We start from the raw sequence: 24,182 nt of genomic DNA, 5'->3' as shown, positions 1-24,182 counted from the left end.
CAGTATAGGGCTTAGTACTGGGTGATCTCTACCATCACCTATTAAACCGACCTTCGGGTCGATTACTGTGTTTATGGTGGATCGGATATATATATATATATTTATATATATATATATATATAAACACAGATTTAAATTTTTAGAATATAGAGACACAAAGAAAGGACACTCACAATTTGTTACTTTACGTTTCGACAGCACGGCTGTCGTCTTCAGAATGGCGTTCTCGGGGAAGAGCGGAGAAGAGTGGGCTTGGTTCAGCCCAGGCGGTTTGAATGATTGGGCCACCCAGATATGCGCCATCTCGCGGGTTCTCACCAATTATCAATAACACTCAGTCCACATCACTTTTATTCCCACACTGTCCCTCTGTTTCATTTAAACGCCCGTCGAACCTGCGAGACATCTTTAAGTCCACAAATCCAACTTCAAGCACCCCCGTCTCTCCCCCGCCCATATCCGCACCATGCAACCGCCCACGCTGCAAATGCTGTTATCTTTTAACACCCTCCCCCTCACTCAGTACCAACTCCCAACCACTCGCCACCTGTACCTCAAAAAATATTATATATCGCCTCTCCTGTAACTTCTGCCCTGCCTTCTACGTGGGCGAATGCACGACCGCACTTTCCCTCCGCATGATTAACCACCGTTATTCCACCAAATCCCCCACCTTTCTTAATTATCCCATCCCTACTCACACCGCTTCCCACAACCAATCTTTTGACGACTGCTTCTCTGTTTCGGTGATTGAAATCCTTCCCAAATCTGCGAGCATAATAGAGGTGAGAACCCGCGAGATGGCGCATATCTGGGTGGCCCAATCATTCAAACCGCCCGGGCTGAACCAAGCCCACTGAATGCATCAATTGGCTGCCTACATATCCCCCCCACCCCCTTGTTCATTTCCTATTGGTCCCTTTACCTCTCCTTCCCCCACCTCTCCCCCGCACATCCCCTCCGCTCTTCCCCGAGAACGCCATTCTGAAGACGACAGCCGTGCTGTCGAAACGTAAAATAACAAATTGTGAGTGTCCTTTCTTTGTGTCTCTATATTCTAAAAATCTACATCTGTGTTTTTATATATTTGTGTGTCGCCGATGAGCGTTCCATTTCGAAGATATTTTATATATATATATATATATATATATATATATATATATATATATATATATATTCTTTCTTGGTCTCCCAGAGAAGAAATTACTGTCAACACAACCACTGAAACCTCTATTGTGGCTCAGATACGTCGATGATATCTTCCTCCTCTGGCCACATGGTACCGATTCTCTGAAAGCTTTCATTCCCGACCTCAATGCTTCGTCCTCTGTCTCCTTCAGTTCTAAAGTTTCATCCTCCCAAATCACCTTCCTGGATGTACACGTTACACTAAGAAACCAAACATTTCACACCTCTGTACATATTAAACCCACAGACAAACAGTAATACTTACACTACAATAGTTGCCACACCATATCACACAAAACGCTCCATTCGTTACTCCCTTTGCATAAGAGGACACAGAATTTCCAATGACGCTGATCCGTGACGTGGGTCGAGCGTGGAGGTTCGTATTAACAGAGCTCCTCACTACACCACAGCTAAGAGCCGACTGCCTTTCTCAGCGTCGCTTGCCAACATACCCCCCTCCAATCGCAGCCCATCAGAACAGTGCTGGGCGCGCCTGGAGCGGCACGCCCAGCCCAGGTGTCAGTACACTTATTTTCCGGACGAACCCTGTAGCTATGCTCCATATCAAAGTTTTTACGAGCCTTTTCTTAATATCCTTACTCAACGTCCTTGTTATGAACTCCCTTCTTATTGTGAAAACCTCTTTGCCGAGTGCGATTTTCTGATTCGCCGCTCCTGCCTCATCTTTTTGAAACGGATGCTGCATTTCATAAAAACGACATTGTGGTTAAAATCTGTATCCGCTCCTGGGAAGCTATGCGAATTGATTACACTGGTCCTAAAGCCGTGCCTTACCATAAAATATCCTCGCTGATACATTTCTGAGTCACCTGGCATTTTCCATGTATACTTGTGCTTTTTGTGGTGTCTAAACCAAGTGTTGGTGATGACTAACCCCTGTCTCCTCCAGAATTCAACTAATTTCTCCCCGCGGTCATTCCTCGAGCCTAAACCGTAGTCCCCAACATCGTTGCCATCTCTTCCTTCGCCTACCGTCGCATTCCAATCCCCCATCCCTATCAAATATTTCCCTGCAGGAACACACGCGATTATGTCCTCTACCTGGCCGTAAATCCTATATAAAAGAACTATTGCAAGAGGAGTTAAGAGAACTAGGCTATCAAATGAATTTTCAAAAAAATCATTTAGATAGAATAACTTAAAAGATACAAAAAAATGGCTTTCACTGACTCTTGTACAATATGCAGAATGTAGTAGAGTCAAGTGGTGGCTGGGTAGAGGCTGCAACAGATGCATGTGTACACTTTTTCAAAACTATTCTAATGTTTTCCAGTTTGAAAAAATAAGATTTTTCCTGAGCACTGTGCCACTGACAGCAAATTATTGTCGTGGAAGTTTGGCATTCTCACGATGAAAACACTCAAGAACGAACTATGGCATAGCTAAAAAAAGGGTCGTACAATTATAGAATTACGCTGGATGCCAGACAGACTACTGGCTCAGGCATGACTTGAGTCTCGATAATGCTAATACAGTGGAGCAAAACCATTTGACAGTAAAATTCCTATCCTGCGGAAACACAAAGTTATTTTGACTCTGCCTAGTGCATTACCATGGAATTCCACGAAGTATCAGAATTCCTTAACTATCTCCGAAAATAATATTTTAAAGACAAAACATCAAACATAATTGCAATAACTACAAACAATATGGATATCTGTGTTCCATATTGTGAAACAATTCTCTGGAGCTCACAGTTTAATGAGATACCAATTTCAAACAACAAAGAATGGGTTTAACATCTTTATGACCTTTTCTCTACAGATATTTGCTCACTGTGTGCATATGTATACAGTAAGAGGAACCAAATCATTAACCCAACCCAATGGCTTCACTTCAAATGAACATGGTGAATCTAGTTGACATTGCACAAGAGCAGTTTGAAGGGATCAGAAGTTCAAGTCATGGTCAAGCCATCAAGTGAGTTTCCCATTGCAGTACTTCATTCACATTTACACAAACTTTACCAACTACATTGAAATCAATTACTCTCTTTCAAATTTTTCACTGTGAGTGAGGGTGGGAAATGAGAGAGATCCTAGGTAGCCAGCAAGCATAGCTTGGGCTGAATCAGAGAAGGAGGGATCCTCAATAGGAGCCAGCAAGCATAGCTTGGGCTGAATCAGAGAAGGAGGGATCCTCAATAGGAGCCAGCAAGCATAGCTTGGGTTGAATCTGCAAACCTCCTTGAATGACAGCCATAGTCTTTCTCATTTCTGCCCTGAACGCTACTCATGGGATGACACTCACTGAACAATGCACTGCTAAATTCATAAGCAGCATCTTTCCTTCTTGAGGTCTTAAATGCATCACTTTGCAGATTCTTACTCTCCAAAAAAAAACCACTCATTTCCAGAGATGATTTCCCCAACCATGATGATAAAGGTCACCAAGTGTTGAATAAGCAACATCCTCGATGAATTGGGCATTTCCTGGACGTGACAATAATGATGCTTGGTTTTATCCTCCACGGCACTTCCAATCGGCCTATGTTTTGCAGAAATTCAACTCCACCCTAGGCCATATGGAAACATTTTTAAAGTTTTAAAACAATTTTGGATTCACCATATCACCAGTGCATTTCTTGTAGGAATGCACATCTGAACTGACAAAAAGCAATGTATTTTTTGAGTTTCCTTGACCCTCTCAATTATCACTATTTAAAATAGATCTCACAGCTCCTTCCTGAATTTCACTTATTTTACGTTGTTTCAAAACTTGTGGCTAACAACTCTGCCAATTATAAACAAATGTTATTCATACAGTACATCATGATTTTGTACATTCTTCCACATTGGTCAAATTGCAATATAATGAACAAATTGACCCAAGGCAGTCAAACTTTGCTGAGAAATTTATCTCAGTAATAGTCACGTAGACACTTCCAAGTGTCTATTCCTTCACTTGATTTAAATTAGACTGTAATCAGTGATCATCACAAGGTTAAGTGCAGAAGCATTACAGTCTAATTTATTACTTTTTGCACTTATCAGACACAGTGTACTTGTCATAACTCTTGGTTGGATCATAAGGCTCCCACCGTGAAGCAGGGAAAATATGCTTGTTTCGCTCGTACCAATGCCTCAACAGAACCTTCCCCGCATGTGATTCCTCCTTTTCAACCGAAGCATCACTGACCAATCGTACATCATCATGGACATCGAATGTGAATAAAGGACCACTCTTCCCTCTTGCCTGGAAGTACAGGAAGGGCACAAATATTTATTAATCTGCAACAAATCAAATGACACCTTAAACATTTACCATGGAGGAAACAGTACTTAACCACTCAGTTATGTTAGCATTTTTTTATCTTTTTGCATTGAATGTGCATGGCAGAGTATCCCAGCATAATGGCCACTGAGGAAAACAAAAAGTATACTGAATAATAGAGTCATATATTCTTTGACTTTTTCCAAATCAATAAATCATCATAAAGCCGAGAAAAACTGAATGCTTCCCCATTAGATCACATTATCCCATTGACGATATATGTCGACTTTCTGCCCTCAAATTAATTTCATTGACACCCATTGACCTTTTGGAAAACATCTTTATTTCTTGCGAATTAATTTTCATATACACATTAAATTTGTCCAACTTTAGATTAAATCATTAAAAATAAATGTTGAAATGGATTTTTCTACATGAGAATTTACAACAGACATGTTCATATACCAGCAAAATCTACATCCTACAAAATCATAAACAAACGTTATTATTAGGGGTAATTTATCTATTAAGGTGGGGTTTGGATGGACACAAGTACCAAGTAAATATTTTGTTTCCCCAAACAAAACACCACTGAACATCCTCTAAAATAAGCCCCTCTTCATCTCTGTGCACTTCCTTCCTCCCTTCAGTCCACCCAACATCCTTATCTTATTCCTGCCCCTTCCTCATTTGTCCAACATTCCCCTCTCTATCGCAATGTTCAACATCCCATGCCCAATCAATATGCTTTTTATCTATTTTTTTGTCTCATTATGATTTCTCCCAACAATCACCTCTTCTCCCCCACCATATCTAGCACTTCCTCATTTGTTTTCCTTTCCATCCACTCAACTTTTTCCATCCTACTCCACACCCACATTTCAAAAGCCTCCAATCTGCATCTATCCTCCTGCTTCAGTGACCACGCTTCAATATTGTACATAACCCCACTCCATAAAAAAAGTTTGGACGAGGCTTTTCTTAACATCCTTACTACAACATCCCTGTCATCAATTCCCTCCTTGTGAAAGCTTCCTAATACAATTCTTATCCTTACACCCATACTACTGTGACCGTGCTGGTCCAAAACATTTCCGAGATACGTAAACTGTTCTACCTGCTATAGTTTTTGCCCTCCTATTTTAATGTTTAGCTTAGCCTTTTTCTTTCTAGAAAATCGCATTACCTTTGTTTTATTAATATTGATTCTCATCCCGTACCTGTCGCACTGAATTTCCAATTCACTCAGCAATGCTTGCAACTCCTTGGCTGACTGACTAAATAAAGCATCAGCAAACTCAACTGATTTTACGAATTCCCCGCCCACTTTCATTCCTACCTCCAGCTCTTCCCATGCCTCTTTAATCATTTCCTCTGCATACAGGTTGAACATCAACGGTAATAATAGGCAACCCTGCCTTACACCTCTTCCTAACACTGCCCAACCAGACTCCCCGTTCCTCACTCGCACCTGAGCAGTCTGAGACATGTACAGGTTGCAGATTAGCCTCCTTTCCCTCCAATCTATTCCTATTTTCTGCAATATACTAATTAGTTTTTCCTAATTCACTCTATCAAACGCTTTTTCGAAATCTACGAAACAGGCAAATACCTCCTGGTTGTGTTCTACATTCCTCTTGATTAATAATCTCATTACTGCAATGGCATCACGCGTACCTGGCATTCTCCATGTATACCTGCATCTTTTGTGGTGTCTAAACCAAGAGTTGGTGATGACTAACCCCTGTCTCCTGCAGAACTCAACTGCTTTCTCCACGCAGTCATTCCTCGTGCCTAAACCATAGCCCCTCACCTCATCACCATCTCTTCCTTCGCCTACCGTCGCATTTCAATTCCCCATCACTATCAAATGTTTCCCTGCGGGAACACACGTGGTTATGTCCTCTAACTGATCATATCAACCTCCTCTTCCTTATGGTTACTTGGTGGCATGTATACCTGAATAATAACCAAGTTTGTCTGTTCTGCTTTTATCTCTGCTAGTAATAATCTATCCATTACCTGCTCTATGTTGACTACGCTTCTTCCTACCTCTTTATTTAATACTATGGCAACCCCTCGTTGGCTCTCGTCCCTGCCGCTGTATTTTATTCTATACTGATTACTCCAGTATTCCCCGCTATCCTTCCATCTCACCTCGCATAAGACCTAAAATATCTATGTTTCCCCTTTTCATCTCTCGCATAATATTCTCCAATTTCCCTGTCCTCATCATTGTCCTAACATTCCACGTTCCTATTCTAACTAATTTGGTCTTCTTCTCCTGCGTCTTCTGTCCTGCTGCTGCTGGTTTTCCCTTGCAAGGGTTTCGTGGGATGACGACCACGGAAGCCTCTCCTCCCCCGCTGCCAGGCACGACACATGGCCGATTGGGCCGAGCCCCGTAGTTGCCAGGACTCAAAATCTCTGTTTTGTCCATAATTAAAATCTTGGGAATGATAATTGAGGTGGTTTCCCGTTGCCTTCCTCAATAGTGTTTTTAACGTGACACCATCACTTACTGGCCGCCCCACTGGGGTCAGATGCCATTGCAGCCGCCTCACTGAGGAACAGACGCTGCGTGGACTACCTTTTGTCTGGCTCTAAACCTTCAACCTATCTGGCATGGGTGGCCCTACCAGTAGCAATTATTATTACCGCCAGCACAGCTCTAGGGGTCATCGGAACACACAAGCCCTTCCACCACGTCAAGGTTGTAGTCCGGGGAGGGGACAAGTACAATCAGTAAATCCAAGGGAAATACATGTGAGCGCAACTGCTAATTTTTCAATGCTACAATTCAATTTTCTTTACATTAGGTGTTAACATAAAAATACTTCAATATTTTCTGTATGATCCACATATTTTTGCAAATTCTGATCTGGAAATCAGGGTGCGTCTTATGGGCTGAGAAATAACGGTTCAACTACTTGGTAAATATGACATAAATATACATAATTGTAAATAAATGTAAGTATAAATAACCTGAACATTTTTGTGAATATCTACCTTGGTAACTATGAAGTCATAAAATGTATAGTGGTGAGGCAAAATCAGATCTTCCTTCACGTACATTAACTGGTCTGCAGACACAGTCTTCAGTTCACTGAATTCCTTTCTAAGTAAATCCAGGCAGCGCTGCAAAAACTGATACATTGAGTTCCCTAAGGGGAAAACAGTAAGATAACATTTGAGCTTTAATCATTCTTACAACTTCCACAGCAATGAAAATATTCCACTTCTGGTGAATGAAATCAATCAGAAAACTCATTGAACACATCAATGAATTGATGAATATGCTGAGAAAATTTGATTCATACCTTAATTTACAGTCACAAAACAAACTTTCAAAATGTGCAACTTGTTACCACTCCAAAAGGCAAATTCCATTTGACCAGAGACACTCTTAAGTTATTGTCACAAGACTATCTTTTTCATTTCAGTGCCTCAAGGTCTTTGAAAGAGGAAGGGAGAGAGAGAGGGTTTATGCCTCCAGGCTGTTCAAATCAATTCCAAATGTCATAATGCTCACCAGATATCAGTTACATCTTTTCCAGAGTTATTTTAGGCTGAGTACTGGTTTTAAAATGCTTTTTTTCAGTTTTGAGTTAGCATGGGGAAAAAAAGAAAGCTTTTGATTTTGCTGAAATATCTAAATTATTTATGCATACAAAGGAAAGAATTGATACAAAAATGTAAATTGGCTGAGTATGACATATCACCACCGGCTTACCTTTTTTAAGAAAAAGGAATGACAATTGCTTTCAAACAGAGATACTGCAGTATGGATTAGAATGAAATCACAACCGCCTGAGAAAACTGCATCAAAACCATGCTGTTAGAGTAACGTACAAGACAATGAACAATTTGGTGTTGTACCGAATCTGAGATGTTGCCAGAATTCAGTATTAACCATCTCACCAGCTCTTAACAGCTCATAACAGATCACACCCTTCTTGTCCCACCAAACACAGAGAATCATCTTTCTGCAAAAGCAATTCAGTCTTGCGGTGAATGTGGATGGTATGTCTGGGTCTACCCAGATAGGATATGGACACCCAGATATCCAAAATATTAGAGCAGCTACGCCGGGAATCACTCACAGAGCGAAGGTTAAATTACAGATTGAAGCTCTTGATTGGAAGGTGATGTTGAAAATGCACTATTACCCGCATTGTACCACTGTAGGTGAGATCATATAAATAAAATTAAAGAAATTAAGTGTAGAACAAATACATTAAACATGTAATTTTTTCCACGAAGGATAAAGGATCAGAATTACATTGTCTGACTGTGGTAGGGGTAAAAATATTCAGGTCAAAATTAGTCTGGTGTGTGTATTCACCCCCTGCCACATGCCTCGGTGATGGCTGGCAGGATGCTAAAATATCAAATGTCAAAGAACATGGAAATAACAGCAGGGAGAAATTTTGGATCACCACCACCTGAAAAGGTGAGAACTTGGAGAAGACGGGAAGAGAAACTACAACAAACTATGCATAGTTAGTGCAACCTGTAACATGGAATTGCAAAATGGCCATAACTAGAAGAGGAATTGAATTCTTGGATATTAGACCTCAGAAGATTAGAATTGTCAGTTTCTACCAATATGAGTATTTAACAAATAAGGGTGATTTCTATGAAAAGAGGAATTACTGATTTTACAGGATTAACATCTTGGTGTTCCAGATTCATAAAGAGAAATGACCTATGGATTAGAATTTAAAACAAAACTGCACAAAAGATTCAAACAGAATATGAAGACAAGATTATGGAGTTGCATAAATATGTCACTGATGCAAGGAAAAGAGAAAATTTTGAACTTTCATGAATAGGAAACATATGTGATGAGGTCCCACTGATGTTCCATGTACCTTCAAACAGAGCATAGATTCTAAAGGTGCAAAAAGTTTTATTGTTAAAACTTTTTGCATTGAACAGATAACATACAGGCTTCCTAACGTCACTGAGAGGGCTTGGGTTCAAATCCTGGAGACAACAAATATTTTTCAGTGGTACCCCAATTCCTACTTGAGGTGCTTTGTGGAGAGATATTTGAGTAAGGACAACGTCTGTTGGATGGGACATTGCACCAAGATACCAAATTTATTTTTTCAAGCGATGGTATATTATCCTTTTTCACCTCCAGCATAACTACAACTGAGATTGTATATAAGCAGGTGATAATCCTTCTGACTTTTCCTACTGAATAACTGATCGTAACACTTTTACACTTGATCAAATTTATTTACCACCAGGTTTCGATGTATTACATCATTATCAGGTGATGATGGGATCAGCTGGTGAGACCTGATGATGATGCAATACATCAATACTCAGTCATAAATAAATTTTATCAGGTGGAAAAGAGAATAAAAGAATATTCATTATGTTCCACTTCCACCACATCACGCCTGAAGCTACTCAATTTGGACTTTTCATACATTTTGTATATTAGCAAATCTAATTGGTAAATTAAATATTATTATTTAAAAGAAACAACTTGGTTGATAGACAATTACTCACTGAAAATTTGCAATTTCTGAGTCATCTCTGATTTTTTACCTTTCATTCATAATGTCAATAAGGCAGTGAAGGAAAAACTTACACTAATTGGATAAATTATTTTAAATAGTACTATACATTGGGTTTACCTGTAAGTGCATTATCACATTAGCAATTCCTCACTCTCCTTCCCCCAACACTGAGTACATACACTGCCTTAAGGTTAATTTTTTAAATCAACAGCAAATGATTACACCTGACAAGCTAAACCAGTAATACAATATTAAATAAATTGTGGAACTTACAATATGATTTCAGTCACTTAGGTAATTTTGCCCATAATTCATCTTACCCTTTTTCATTCTTACAGTCCTCCGGTGACCAGAGCCATCCCAATAACTGAAAGTTATGTCAATTTCCTCTTCTTTTAGTGATGCCTGCTTTGAAGCCCACTCCTGTAACAGGTAAATGAGAGGATATGAGTACCTTAGAGCATCGAAGGTCAAATACTTGCATCATTTCATTAATACCAACATCAAGATAGAGAAATTTATCCTTATTTCTTGACAAGGGTATCAAAAGGCACCTTTTCAATGGAGAATGCACCCTAGAGGGAGAGGAGTTAGGGGTGGAGTGGTGGAGGGAAGGAGAGGAGTGGCATTGGTGTAACTGTACCGAGCAAGGAGATTTGGTGGTGTGGAAAGCAGGGAGAAGAGGTTTTTACCAGGGACTGAAGGGTGGGAAAGGACTTCAAGACACTTACCCCACCGCAAGTAATTACTTTTTATGCCTCCCCCTCACCTACAACCTTTCTTCCATGCCTATTCATCCATATCTATGTACAGGTTCTGTCCCAAAAAGTAAGTAAAACAATTTTTCCTGGAGAAGCGGACGACTGGAGTGGAATAATTTGTGGCAGGAAAAATGGCGAGAGGTCTTGGGGAAGCAATGCAACCTGCAGCAGTTGTCCACAGGCTGATACAGTGTATGGATCTCTGCCAGACTGGACCCCTGCTCAAGCATTGCGTCACATACAGGGTTCGTCCGGAAAATAAGAGTACTGACTCCTGGGCTGGGCGCGCCGCTCCAGGCGTGCCCAGCACCGCTCTGACGGGCTGCGATTGGAGGGGGTATGTTGGCAAGCGACGCTGAAAATGGCAGTCGGCTCTGAGCTGTGGTGTAGTGAGGAGCTCTGTTAACGTGAACCTCCACGCTCGACCCATGTCACGGAACGCGATGCCGAAGTTTTTGGAGCAGCGTTATTCCATCAAATTTGCGGTAAAGCTTGGGAAATCATCTACTGAAACTGTCGGTATGATTAACCAGGCTTACGGGGAGTCAGCCATGTCCAGAAACATGATCTTTCGGTGGCACAAGATGTTCATGGAGGGCAGAGAAGAGGTCGACGACGAGTCTTCGAGAGGTTCCCGATGATGCCTTCGCGGGAGCGTTCCAGGAATGGGAACGCCGCTGGAACAAGTGTATCGACTCACAAGGGTCCTATTTTGAGGAATATTAGCTTAAGATATGTAAAAGTGTAATAATTTTTTTTTCCTGAGCTCAGTACACTTATTTTCCGGATGAACCCTGTATTCACAATATCATTTTCCACTGAACAATGCCACGTAATAAAAGTTTGTGTTATCCTCAGGATATTGGTTCAGAGAGTATGATATTCTTTCATTGAATGATTTTCCACTGGAACAAGATGTTCCGGGAGGGGAGAGAGTAGGTTGATGAAAAGGTTGATACTGCCATCTATTTAATAAGTATATTGCAATAGGTTAAATGGAAGAAGGGACCATCAGGTCTCTATTTGGTCCAAATAAAGACCACTATCTATCTATCGCTGGGGTAGATGAACTGCGCAATGACAAATCATAGTCCATGATGATCTGTTTGGATCTACAATCCACAACCGTTCCACAGTCGCGGTGTAGGAGGCATTCAGTTTTCATTGATATCCTCGGCAATGATGCTGAAAAATTTAAATCACAGATGGGACAATAAAATAGTGTGGGATGATACAAAGTCTTGTATCTACTATACAAGACCATCAATGCATGCATGTGCACAAAGTGGCCCAATATACAAGACATACTTCATTGCTGACCTCATGCCTATCTTCATGAGTGATACCAAACAGCCATCTCATAATGTATCTTCCCATCTGTAGCATTCCACCTGGTTCCATTCGCTGCCAATAACAAAACAGCTCACACCCATTATCCTCTCTCAATACCTCACTCTTCTAAACAAACACCAAACTTATTTCCCTCATCAACACAATCCCTTTCTCCCACTTGATATACTCCTCCAATCTACCACACCATTTGTCCAAGACTTCAAAACCAGTGGTCATTTGAATTAACCTATCCACTCATCAGATGGCATGAAATGCTCGTGTAATTGCATGACTGTTTGATGGATTATCATTACACACAACACATTCTATTTTCTACTAACTTCGAACACACTTTTCTCATGCCCATGTTTTCAGTCACAAATTGATGTACATCTCTTTTAAGGATTCCAAGTTCACCAGAAACAATGGGAACACTTAATCTGCAATTCTTATCCAACAAACCCTTCACTCTTGCAAGATTTTCATCACTTTTTAAGGTTGAAGGGGGTCCTGAAGGCTCAGCGCCTTCGACATGTTCTCTACCCTCCCGAAAAACTTGTGTCACTAAAAAACACCCAATCTACCCATGGAGTAATCACCGTAAGCTACTAGATCATGCCATGATTTTATTTCCAGGTTTTGCCCAGTTTCACGCAAAATTTGATGGCATAGCACTGTTTCAATAACCGGTTCATGTTGGCGTGTAATGAGGTCCCATTATAGAGATTTCACAAAGGAACGATTTGCACTCTGCAAAGGCTGGGAGCCAACTGCCACCGACCTCCAAGCCTTTCCAGAGACTACCCTCCCTCGAACCTAGCAGGAGAAACTGGCACCTGTCAGTCCACGTATCCAGGGAAAAATAAGATGCACTACTTTTAGGACAGACCTTGTAAATACTCGTACAACACATTCAAAAGACTTGTCTAATACATTTTTTCTGTGTTTTGGCTCTAAGCCAAACAGTTCATACTTGAAGAAAATACACAATATTTCTTGAAGAGGCTGTAGAATTTTTAGAAAATGCGCAAACTTAATGCCCTTTAAGTTCTACTAATACATGTAAAATCTATAACCCAAAAATGTCCAATTAGAGATGCACTAATTATTACAATCATGATTTTTGTTCGCAAATATATTTACCCAGGATAAGGCTCCTTTAATCATCAATTTGCAATTAAGAAAGTTTGTTGCAGCAACAAACGCAACTCATCAAGAGGTAAGCTGCAGGCCACAAAACCATCAAAACCAAATCCACATATCAAGGGACTATTAGGTCAATGAATACTAAGCGACTGGGTCAAATGCAGGCAGGCAATAGCTAAAGAGTTAACTACACACCTGTCTCAGCTCTTCTCGCAGCCTATTCTCTTCCTCCTCCCTCTCCCTGTCCGGGAGGAAGCTCGTATCGACATCTGGATTCTTCCTTATCTTTTTCCTCACAGGCGGATTGAAGTCACTCAGTTTGGACTTTTCGCAATCGTCAGCATCTAAACTCCCATCACTGTCAATCCCTGATCGCCTCTCCTCGTCCTTCCCTTCAGATTTGTCACCATCATCTTGGTTGATGACATCAAAGTTGCTTTTCCCATTCACTTCCTTCCTTACATCCTCTTCCTCATCTTCTTCACCATCCTCTCCATCTCCATCATCCATTGTAAATGACAATGCTTGGATCTAAAGACAAAAGAAAAACATTGGAAAAATATGAAAACTTGTCGGCATATTCGGGCGCTAATGAGGACCTCACTTCTTTGACCTAAATACTTGTCTCCTGGTTTTTCAAAATGAAATATTAGGGATAATTAATATAATTTAGTTGGGATGTCATACATAAAAAGTTAAAATACTGATACTAATCTATATCAAAGTTAAATAGAACATAAAAACAATTATAAATTGAACATAGAAGCAAAAATATGATGCTGTTTCCTGATTTTTCTACGAGGGAAAGGGATAAGGAGCATAGATAAAAAGTATCACACAACTTATATTAAAACATGGTGAATAAAAAAAATAATTCTCTTGTGAAGCTCTATCAAGAAAAACTGAATGGATGGCTTTAAAAAAAATATTTACACATCCAAAGCAAAGTTTGAATTCTGTCACTCCGAAGTTCAATGAGTAGTGGTAGATCCAAGGGAGGCGAGCAACAACTAAGGTCATTTGCGCCACTAGGGATGGATGGGAAATGAGGAAGGGTGGAGAGAAACCCGGTATCGGCACAGGCCTACTCCTAACGAAAGGCATCAATGGGGCCAAAGATTTAAACGTCCCATCTGATGGATGGTGCACTCACTCAAAGTGCTCTACACGAAGCAACTTGAGTAGGGATCGGGATACCACTGAATAATATCTACCACCTCCAGGGTTCAAACCTGGACCCTCTCATTGGGAAGCCAGTATGTTATCCAGCACACTCGAAAGTTTAACTTGTATCCATTAGAACAATTGGCCTCTTATCTCAAAGAAAAGATAAGTACATGCTTTGCTCATAATACCTATTCTAAAAGTCAACTTTGCCATTTCCTCAAAGTTTGAACACCATAGTCTGGAATATGTTTGATAGGGATGATCAAATTCAATGGGAATTAGTTAAATTTTTGTACTAACTAAAATTTCCCAGTTGTTCCAGTTCTCCTTGATGAGGTGTCGTAAGATTGAAGGAGGATTTGGCTTTAGTGGTATCAATTGTTTCCTTCAAAAATGAAAATGTATTTATCATAAACGGCACCAACTGAACCCTGAAGTGAAGCCTCAGTTTTGAGAGCACTTGATGGCTTAGAGCTGCTATGAAGACCGACAGCAATTGTAATTCTTTGCCATACTGAAATACTCAGTCTATAGGAGAGTACAAATCTGAATTTTAGAGAGAACAAAAGTGACATTGCTCTGGTTTTTGCAAATAATGACTATAACTGCTCTATGATTCTAACTGTGATTTAGAAATGAGATTTTGGAACAAAATCTCCGAATCTTTCCAGGGTGGAAAAACTAAAATACATCTAAAGTAAAAATTCAAGCCATGATCTGATACTATGATCTATTTAACTGAGCAGTATTAATAATTTACCATGACTTTTTCTTTGTTGGATAAGATTTAATTACAAAATTTTCATGTGTTTCTAGAATGGCACGGTAATACTTTCATAGATCTATGGCTTCATTTACTCCGGCAGGGTCCAATATTATGTAAGGAGATGTTCTTTCCTTCACGAAAAATATAATAGAAAATTGTGATAGTAGCTATGATTAACTTCAAAGATCACAATCCCCATTTGCGAGTATGAGAGCAGCCTACTTTCCTAATTTCCAATCTCTAGTGTGTTATGAATTGCCTTCTTTTGGGGCTCTGCTAATGGTGTTATTAAGTGTTTATCATTCAAAAAAGAGTTTTTAGATATATGGCCAAAATTCCTAAATGAGAATCACGTCCGCCTCATTTAATGAATATTTAAATCTTACCTCTAACATGTTTGCACATACATCATGCATGTGAGAACAGGGTGCATCCCAAAAGTAATGCAATTTTTTAAGTAATTTAAACATCAGCATGCAGATGTTCACAATAACCGACGTCCTGCCACCTTCACAGCTTGGAGAGCACTGAGACTGGTTTCGTGGCAAAGATTTAGCCTCACCAACTTCCAAGTGGTTCCATCCCACTCCGACCAACAGGAGCGGTGCGGAAAATTCAATTGCATTACTTTTGGAACGCACCCTGTATGGTGAGAAAACAAGCATTTATTTAAAAAAATTGGTATATCCATTGTTATGCCACAAGAGAAAGAAATATGGTGCATGTGAAACAGCATTCCACTTTTTTATTTCAAAAGGACCCCTTAATGCTGGTTTTAAAATTTATTACCATTTACCAGGAGGATAAAAGATAGCAACTCATATCAGATGTTTAAAAATCTAGGTTAACATCTTTTTCAATCAAGACTTGTTTTTACAACCTAAAAGGGCGTTTTTCGTCATGGCATGACAAGCTGTAATCATTAATTTGATGCTATAACCATTTCTCAAACGTATGTATACAATTTTTGCTTTTTAAACTGAAATATTTTAAATTTTACTATTGTAAAATAATGAGGAGAAATAATAAATAAATAAATAAAATTTAACATATTATTAATTGCTACACAAATTACCTGTCTCTTCTGTCGGTATTTTTCTGCACGTTTTGCTTCCAGAAGTCTCATTTCCTCCCGTTCTTTTTCCAGCTGTTTCTGTGCCAATTTTTTCTCTCGCTGTTTAACAATGCTCTCTTGTTTGGCTTTCATTTCATCGAGGGTGACCAAACCGATGGTGGAACTCTGTAAAAAAAAAAAACATTCAGAGAATTGAGGAATAGATCTGATCATCTTCCACACTTCACAAGCAGCGACACCAATGGCCACCGCGTCCGTTCTCACACCAGTCCATGCTTCCCCCCGCATACCTTAAGTTGCTGCTCCACCGCATCATAATGGGCTGCAAATTTGTTCTCAATGTTTGATATCTTCAAGTCTTCTTCGATCTTCTTTTTCCTGAACTCTATTTCTTGCTGAGCCATTTCACGCTTTTTCATCAAGTGCATGGCTCGGCCAGCCTCGCTGGCAGCACCCTTGTAGTGTGCCATGTTTCAGTATTGGAAGTCCTTAAAAAGAGGAAGAAATCTATATCAGAAATTCTGAGAAAAGAGTATTATAGAGGGAAATTCAACAGTATATATTATACACATTCATCCATGAACACTTGACAATTGATAAATATCAGGGATACCCTGGAAAATTATTTCGATATTTGGGGAATTGCAAGATTCATGTGGAACTACAGCTTATTTTTATATGCTGTTAGAAATACAGCCATACAATTTATGTTCATATACTGAGGAAAGTAATTAAGGGATTTTGATGCATGTAGTTGACAAGAGAAAACAGACTGAAGCGGCAATGTAGAGTAACATATCAACCTGCAACAGACAACCAAGAGTCAATCCTCTCAGTGAGCAATGAGATAACTCCTCCCAACACTAATGTCTACTTAGCCCATGAATTGCAACCATTTATGGCTATTGATTATTTCATTATTCACATGATAGAAAACAGAGATACAATAATGATAGGTGATGATTAAAATTTTCCGCTATATTTTTATCTTCATCTTGTGACTGATCCGACATCAGTGAAATCTGTGGAGTGAGGCTAAGAATTCAGATGAGTGTGCAAGCATGGATCGTTTGATAAGAGACAGTTGGAACAGAAGATGGCTTCCTTCACAGTATTCATGACTTCAAACTAGCAGGGAACCAAAAGCATCAGACAGCTAATCCAATAAAATAAGAGAAGAAGACATTTTCGAAGCTTGCTCTGAGCTGGCAACTGTGAAAGGACACTCCTATAGAATTATGAACGACACGGGTTTTAAATGGAATAGAAGCTATAAATTGTGATGACCCACCAAGAAGATGTATCATCATATATGAAATGTATGTACACATCTAATATATTTGTGTCAGCATATCAAACATTATACTACCTTGATCAAAAAGTTCCCGGAATAACCACCGTGTGGCGCTCCCATCGTTCCGATTTGAGTTCTGTTTTTTTTGTTAAATTGGTACATCTGTTGTTGATATTCCCTTTAAATCTTAGTGTCATAACTTGACATTTGCAAAAGTTACGTAGCCAAGAGTACATCTATCTCTGTGTGTGTTGGCGATTTTTTACAATTTCAGAAATGGATTTAAATTTGCAACAACGAACTTGTATTAAATTTTGCGTAAAAAACGGATTTAGTGGCGCACGGACGTTGGATATGTTGGAAAAGTGTTTCGGCAACGATTCTCTAAAAAAAACGGTCGTTTACCAGTGGCACGAGCGGTTCAGAAGTGGTCGTGAGTCAATCGAAGATGATGAACGCAGTGGCAGACCATCGACATCGAAAGTCGGTGAAAAAATTGATAAAGTAAAAGAAATGTTGGTCAATAACCGCAAATTAACCATCAGAGAAATAGCGGAGGACTTGAACATTGCCTATGGATCCGCCCAAGACATTGTGGTTAATGATTTGGGTTTCCGTCGTGTAGCAGCAAAGTTGGTGCCGAAAGACCTCAATTTCATGCAAAAAAGAGACCGTGTTGACGTCGCAAAAGACATGATTTGCGAGGCTGAATCCGATCCCACATTCATCAAAAGGATCATTACTGGAGACGAGACGTGGGTTTATGAGTACGACACGCAATCCAGACATCAGGCAAGTGAATGGCGTTCACCAAATGAGCCGAGACCAAAAAAACCACGTCGTTTTCAGTCAAAAAAGAAGGCAATGCTGACGGTTTTCATGGATTACAACGGTGTAGTGCATCATGAATTTTTGCCAGAAGGCCAGACAGTAAACAAAGAGTATTATTTGGGCGTTATGAGACGTTTGCGTGAAGCAATTCGCCGAAAGAGACCAGAAATGTGGGCAGAAAACTCGTGGATTTTGCACCATGATAACGCACCGTCGCACAGTGCTATCATTATTCGTAATTTTTTGACGAAAAATGCAACAAATACCATCCAACAGCCACCGAATTCACCTGATTTGACTCCCTGTGACTTCTTTCTGTTCAATCGAGTTAAAAAACCATTACGGGGAACGCGTTTTAGCAGCCGAGAGGAAGTAATGGAAAAATCGCAGGAAGCACTGATGGACATACCGAAAACCGAATATAAAAAATGTTTCGAGGATTGGATCAAGCGCTGGCATAAGTGTGTTGCAGTCGATGGGGATTACTTTGAAGGGGACAATATAGATTTAGATGAATAAACTTGTATTTTTAATTTTCTGAATAAATTCCGGGAAATTTTTGATCAAGGTAGTAAATTTCAGGATGCAAGAAGTTTTTGTTTTAATTTTTAAATGAACATTAAGAGATAATGATGACTCTTCCAGATAAAGGAGGAGAGGATAGGCAGTGAGTCCAAAATCCATAACCAGGTTACGGTTAAAATAACAGGGAAAATGGTATACATACAAGTTGATATAGCAATCAGACTAGATTGCCCAGTTAATGGTATCACCATTTAATATACAGTTGATGCTAAGGTGGCCCAAAGCAATTTATTATAACTATTGGTAATCCACCGGTTAAGGTTGGTTTTGGATGGACACGAGCTGCCAAATAACACTCTTGTCTCTTCTAAGAAAACAAAACCCACCATCCTACTCTACAGTACGTCCCTCTTCATCTCCATATACTTCCTTCCTCCCTTCATTCTGTCCAACATCCCTAACCTATTCCTGCCCCTTCCTCGGGAACCCAGTTTACTTCCTATCCCTGGTTCTTCCCAATTCTCCCTAATCATTTCTTCCACAAATATGTTGAACGGCACAGGTGATTCTGCACAACCCTGCCTTACTCCTCTTCCTAAGACTGCCAATTCAGACTCTCCATTCCTCACTTGTACCTGGGAAATAAGCCACTTGTACAGGTTGCGGATTAGTCGCCCATCCCTCCAGTTTGCCACTATTTGCTGCAATATATTTATTAGTTTTCCAATCAACTCTAAAAGTAATTTTTATGCGTCATTTGTCCCACAATCTTAAAGCAGAGATTGAAGAAAATTGAGAATGATGAATATCTTGACTAGGACTAGGAAGACTACAATTTGAGGATAATTCATCAGATTTGGGGATGGATGTGTACATCAAGGCATGTGATTGCCGGATACCTCACATCTTCAAGCTTGTAAGAGCCTGGGAATAATTGGTTTAAGGTATTGAGCACAAATTTTACGGCTGGTATTAGATGGAGTCTTGAAATTACTTTCTCTCAGAGATGTAAAATGAGAAATGCATCCATCACTCTTTTCCACAGTAGTCTACAGTTTTTTAAACAACTCAGTCGCTCAAAGCCTTTTCTAGACTCCTCAAAGGTAGGGCTCCATGTACCACATGGGGCATTTTGCAAGGAAATCAAGTGAAAATATCACCAAATTCAAAACGATGAAACTCAACAAAAATTATGATATGCAATCAGTATTAGTCCAGGGCGTATCACTAGAACCAATGAAGCATATGGCTAAACATTTCCAATTGTAAAACTCCTCGTTGAAAACTGCTGATTTTTTGAAAAATTAAAACTTATTGTATGTTATTTACTATTCAACATTAATGAGGGTGAAGCTTCACACTAACTAATGAATTGTAATCAAATAATGTAAATTCAGATGTGTTTCTTTGAAAGGCAATGACTAAAAATTATTATTTAATTACTTCTTTTAGCTCAGCAACAATCCTGCTGGTGAACTACCATTTCTATCCACTAATTGCGTTAACTATGGGAAGTGGCGCATGTAAAGAGATCCAAAATAATCCCAACTAGCTACCATTATGCCGTCTGCACCCATCTCTCAAGTTGATGTGGAACGACTCTTTTGAAATTGAAAGAACGTTGTGAATTTTAATGTATGCATTTCAACTTAAAATTGTACATGACATTATATTGACACTATATTTAAAATGAAATTGAATTTTTCAGGGATTGTGACATTCTTATTATTTCAAATGCACGACATGTGGTAGTGATTGTTCTTTCTTCTAAAATGCATCATAGAAATGTGGATTGTCCCATTCTTCTGACAGCTGTGACTACTATAACCGAGATTAGACTTGATATTGTCGAAAGAGACTACTTGTATTTCCCGGTGTAAATGCCGTCGCTAGGTTAATCTTTGCGGGGATTCCATTGAAATTAAAGTTTGAATTTGGAACTTAATTAAATGTAACAAACCACGTGACTTATCAACAGGGACCTAAATGAAAAGTCGCACATTGAGATTGTGGTCTTTTTCTCCGAAAACAATATCTACGAACCATTATCGCTATTATTTTGGACGACAAATGTTCGACGGTCCAAGAGAAGAACTTATCTCGCTTACGACGCACAAATTAGAGGCAGGTACAATTTATATTCACTATAGGGTAAAACCACATGAAAACAATGTTTTAAATTTTGCTGCGCAACCATTATGCACTGTTTTTGTTTTATGATTAATGAATGACTGGGTCGTGTATGTCACAGAAGAATGGCATGACAAGAAATAAAATTACAAAAAAAACTATAAATATCACAGAGGTGGAAGAAGTACGCAACGACGATGCTGTATGGAATACACTGTTATGAGGAAGTAACTTATGTCTAGCCTTAGGCTTTAATTGGCACATCAAACTCATATACAAATAGCAAGACAGCGATTAGTCAATCGGAAATAATAATGATTCTAAATAAGTGTGATACTATTGAATTATGGGTGTGTTAAAATCAATCTAACTTACCGAACAAAAGGAAAGATTAGGCTCAATTCTATTCCTTTCGGACAACAGCAAATTTGGATCGCAAAACAATAGCAACACCACTATTTCTAAAAACAAAAAAAATGCGATTTTGTGGCATGCGGTGGTGCGCGCAATTTAAAATTTCATTACTTTTTAATGGTGCAAGACCATTATTTTGTATTGTGACCACGTCTATCTCTGATGATTATTCTGAGAGGACAACTTTGTGAGTAATTTTTGACGCCGGTGTAGTAGCGAGCGCGAGGACGCCCTCATAGTCTCTTCTACTTAGTGTAGGAGATGTGAGGCAGCCAGGGAAATAATTTTAATCAGGGAATCTATTGAGTTGACATGTGGCAATGAGATAATTTTACTGATTTCGTATAAAGTGATAGAATAAAAGTGAGTGCTGAAATACTAGTATATTCAAGGAAGGACCCCTTATCCCAAAACTAACTTCTCTCCTGCAGAGAAAAAATTCCTGATGAAACAACCCCTGAAACCTCTATTGTGGCTCAGATTTATTGATGATATTTTCCTTCTCTGGTCACAGGGTACTGATTTCCTGAAAACTTTCATTTCTAACCTCAATATCCTCTGTCTCCTTCAATACTACAATTTCCTCCTCCCAAATTACCTTTCTAGGTGTGAACGCATCATTAATAGACAAAAACTTTCACACTTCTGTACATATAAAACCAACCAACAAACAATATTACTTTCATTATCCCAGTTGCCAACCAATCACACCAAACGCTTCATTCTTTATTCCCTCTCCATAAGAGGACACAGAATCTGCAATGATGCCGACTTCCTTGATAAATTACTCTCAAATCTACATTATCCCCTCCTCAAACAAGCTTATCCTGAATCCCTACTAAACAAAAGAGTCCAAATACATGCTTGCACTCCCAAATCTTCCTCCACCACAGAAACCCACCCCCTTTCATTCGTTTATTTATATATATATAAAATATTTTATATATATATATATATATATATATATATATATATATATATATATAATATAGATAGACATAAAAAAGGGCACTCGTATGTATTATGAAATTCTTGGTGGGCCAGCCACCACCTGCAGATAGAAGGAACTGAGGAGGGCAGTGGATGGGGAGGGTGGGTTTCAATGGTTTGGGATTAAAATGATGAAGGTTTGGGGGTGGAGGGGTGAATGAAAAATTCTTGAGGGTAGGATGATTAATTTGTGATATTAATTTCTTATTAATTAAAGGAGTCTAAGAACCTCATGTGCACCAGGCCTATCATCTAAAGTTTGAGTAGAGAATCAGAGGGTGGGAGTGGATGTTAAAATGGAGATGCTGTAGCAATTGTCAAAGGCAGTGTAGAGATGTGAGATGTGCTTCGAGATTGGGGGCATCCCAAACAGGGAATGATGTTTGCAAGAAGCATTCTCTCCTGTCTTCTTTGATTCTGTCATCTTTGCTTTCTTCATTTTATGTTTTCTCAGAGTACTTTTTGATTTCAATGGCTCACCTTATAATTCTTGGGAATTACCAGTTTTCCCTAGCCATCTTTTTATCACAAAAACTGATGTCATGGCTAGGTTCAGTCATTGCCAACAGCTAGCTTTGTCCCTTGGTTAGAGTCACCTGATAGTCCTTCTGCCTCTATCTAAGAGATCTGTTAGTTTGGCCAATATTGCATTCCCACAAGTGAATTTGATCTTGTTGACTTCTATGCAAAGGCCCACATTCTCTATGGTTATGATATATAGCGGTGACAGGCAAAATTAATAGTACAATAGCATCAATAATTGAACCCATAATAAATTAAGTAAAATCCTTAACTGAAAATATATTTAATTTTTGAAAGTGGCGCAGTATAAAATATAAACCATTGCACACCAATGCTCATGCTTAAGGTGCTGAATGATGTTAGTGAGCTGACTAAAATGTAAGTCTTCTCACCAAAGTTATCATGTTTAATGCACACTTTGTTCAGTCTCTCAAATTAAAAGAAATAGGACTGCTCTGGTGCTCCATGGTATATTAATATCTAGTTACAAACCTTTAAGATAGACCATAATTTTGTGCATTAAATACAAGAATCCAGTGAACTGCTGCAAACAATGGAACATTATCTCTGGCACAGCTAGTAATACATATATTGTTGTTAAAGCACCATCAAGCATTAAAAATAAACCATAAACACAGTAATCAACTCAAATGTAGGTTTGGTAGGTGGTGGTAGTCCCCCAGTCCACGCAGTACTAAGCCCAACAACATGTGAAATTCACACATCAGGGTACATCAGGGGCGCTAGTTCCTTTCCCTGTGCCGGTTTTGGTTTCCCAGGAAGATCTGGTACCCAAAAAATTACAGCTTGGGTGGAGCTGCAGGTGCCCAGTCAGCCTTGCCCAGGAATCAAACGCAGGCCCTCTGGTCAGTAGTCCAACTGTCTATCCCTGGACTACCGCGACCCACCATCAGGTATTACTGAATAAATAAACTCAGTTCTTTTTCACATGAAAAAAACTTTATCATACTTTAACTTAATCTTGTGCTACTACCGGTTTTATTTCATAGGAAGCATCATCAGGTATAAAATCTCATGCACGACTAGGAAATATGTGAGATCTTACTAGGACCTACTTCTAGCTACAGAAGGAAATTTGAGGGAAAGGGCAAGTAATAGTTAGGAGGGGGCCATGTGGGTGATCGGGGGGAGGGCAGGACGTTAGTTGGTGCAATGATGATTTGGCTGATGGAGGAGTTAAAGAGACAATGTATGGGAAAGAAAGAATCATGAACAGAGTGGCATTTAAAAACTTAAACGTAAAGAT

General features: G+C 39.3%; 1 protein-coding gene across 1 annotated transcript; it reads right to left on the bottom strand.

Moving 5' to 3' along the window:
- Positions 1–2,942: 2,942 nt before the first annotated feature.
- Positions 2,943–21,455, bottom strand: LOC139700738 (protein FAM50 homolog). The gene is made up of 7 exons (XM_071599174.1): positions 21,365–21,455; positions 16,500–16,697; positions 16,210–16,374; positions 13,397–13,732; positions 10,283–10,385; positions 7,435–7,589; positions 2,943–4,407 (listed from the first exon to the last, which is right to left on the bottom strand). The coding sequence occupies exons 2-7, from the start codon at positions 16,677–16,679 to the stop codon at positions 4,186–4,188; spliced, it is 1,161 nt and encodes a 386-aa protein (XP_071455275.1). The 5' UTR covers positions 16,680–16,697; positions 21,365–21,455; the 3' UTR covers positions 2,943–4,185.
- Between the last annotated feature and the right edge of the window lie 2,727 nt (positions 21,456–24,182).

Source organism: Hetaerina americana, unplaced genomic scaffold (assembly GCF_022747635.1).
Source record: "Hetaerina americana unplaced genomic scaffold, ioHetAmer1.1.p SCAF_108, whole genome shotgun sequence".
Taxonomy (NCBI): domain Eukaryota; kingdom Metazoa; phylum Arthropoda; class Insecta; order Odonata; family Calopterygidae; genus Hetaerina; species Hetaerina americana.
This window is presented reverse-complemented; position numbering and strand designations above follow the sequence as displayed.

What these genes read in the sequence shown, in the direction of transcription:
- LOC139700738 (XM_071599174.1), bottom strand. Translation starts at nt 16,679, where the DNA reads ATGGCACACTACAAGGGTGCTGCCAGCGAGGCTGGCCGAGCCATGCAC. An exon ending in TGCGAGAAGAGCTGAGACAG is followed by an intron (nt 10,386 to 13,396) that starts GTGTGTAGTTAA and finishes TACCTGTTACAG; the next exon opens with GAGTGGGCTTCAAAGCAGGC. An exon ending in ATGACTTCATAGTTACCAAG is followed by an intron (nt 4,408 to 7,434) that starts GTAGATATTCAC and finishes CTGTACTTCCAG; the next exon opens with GCAAGAGGGAAGAGTGGTCC.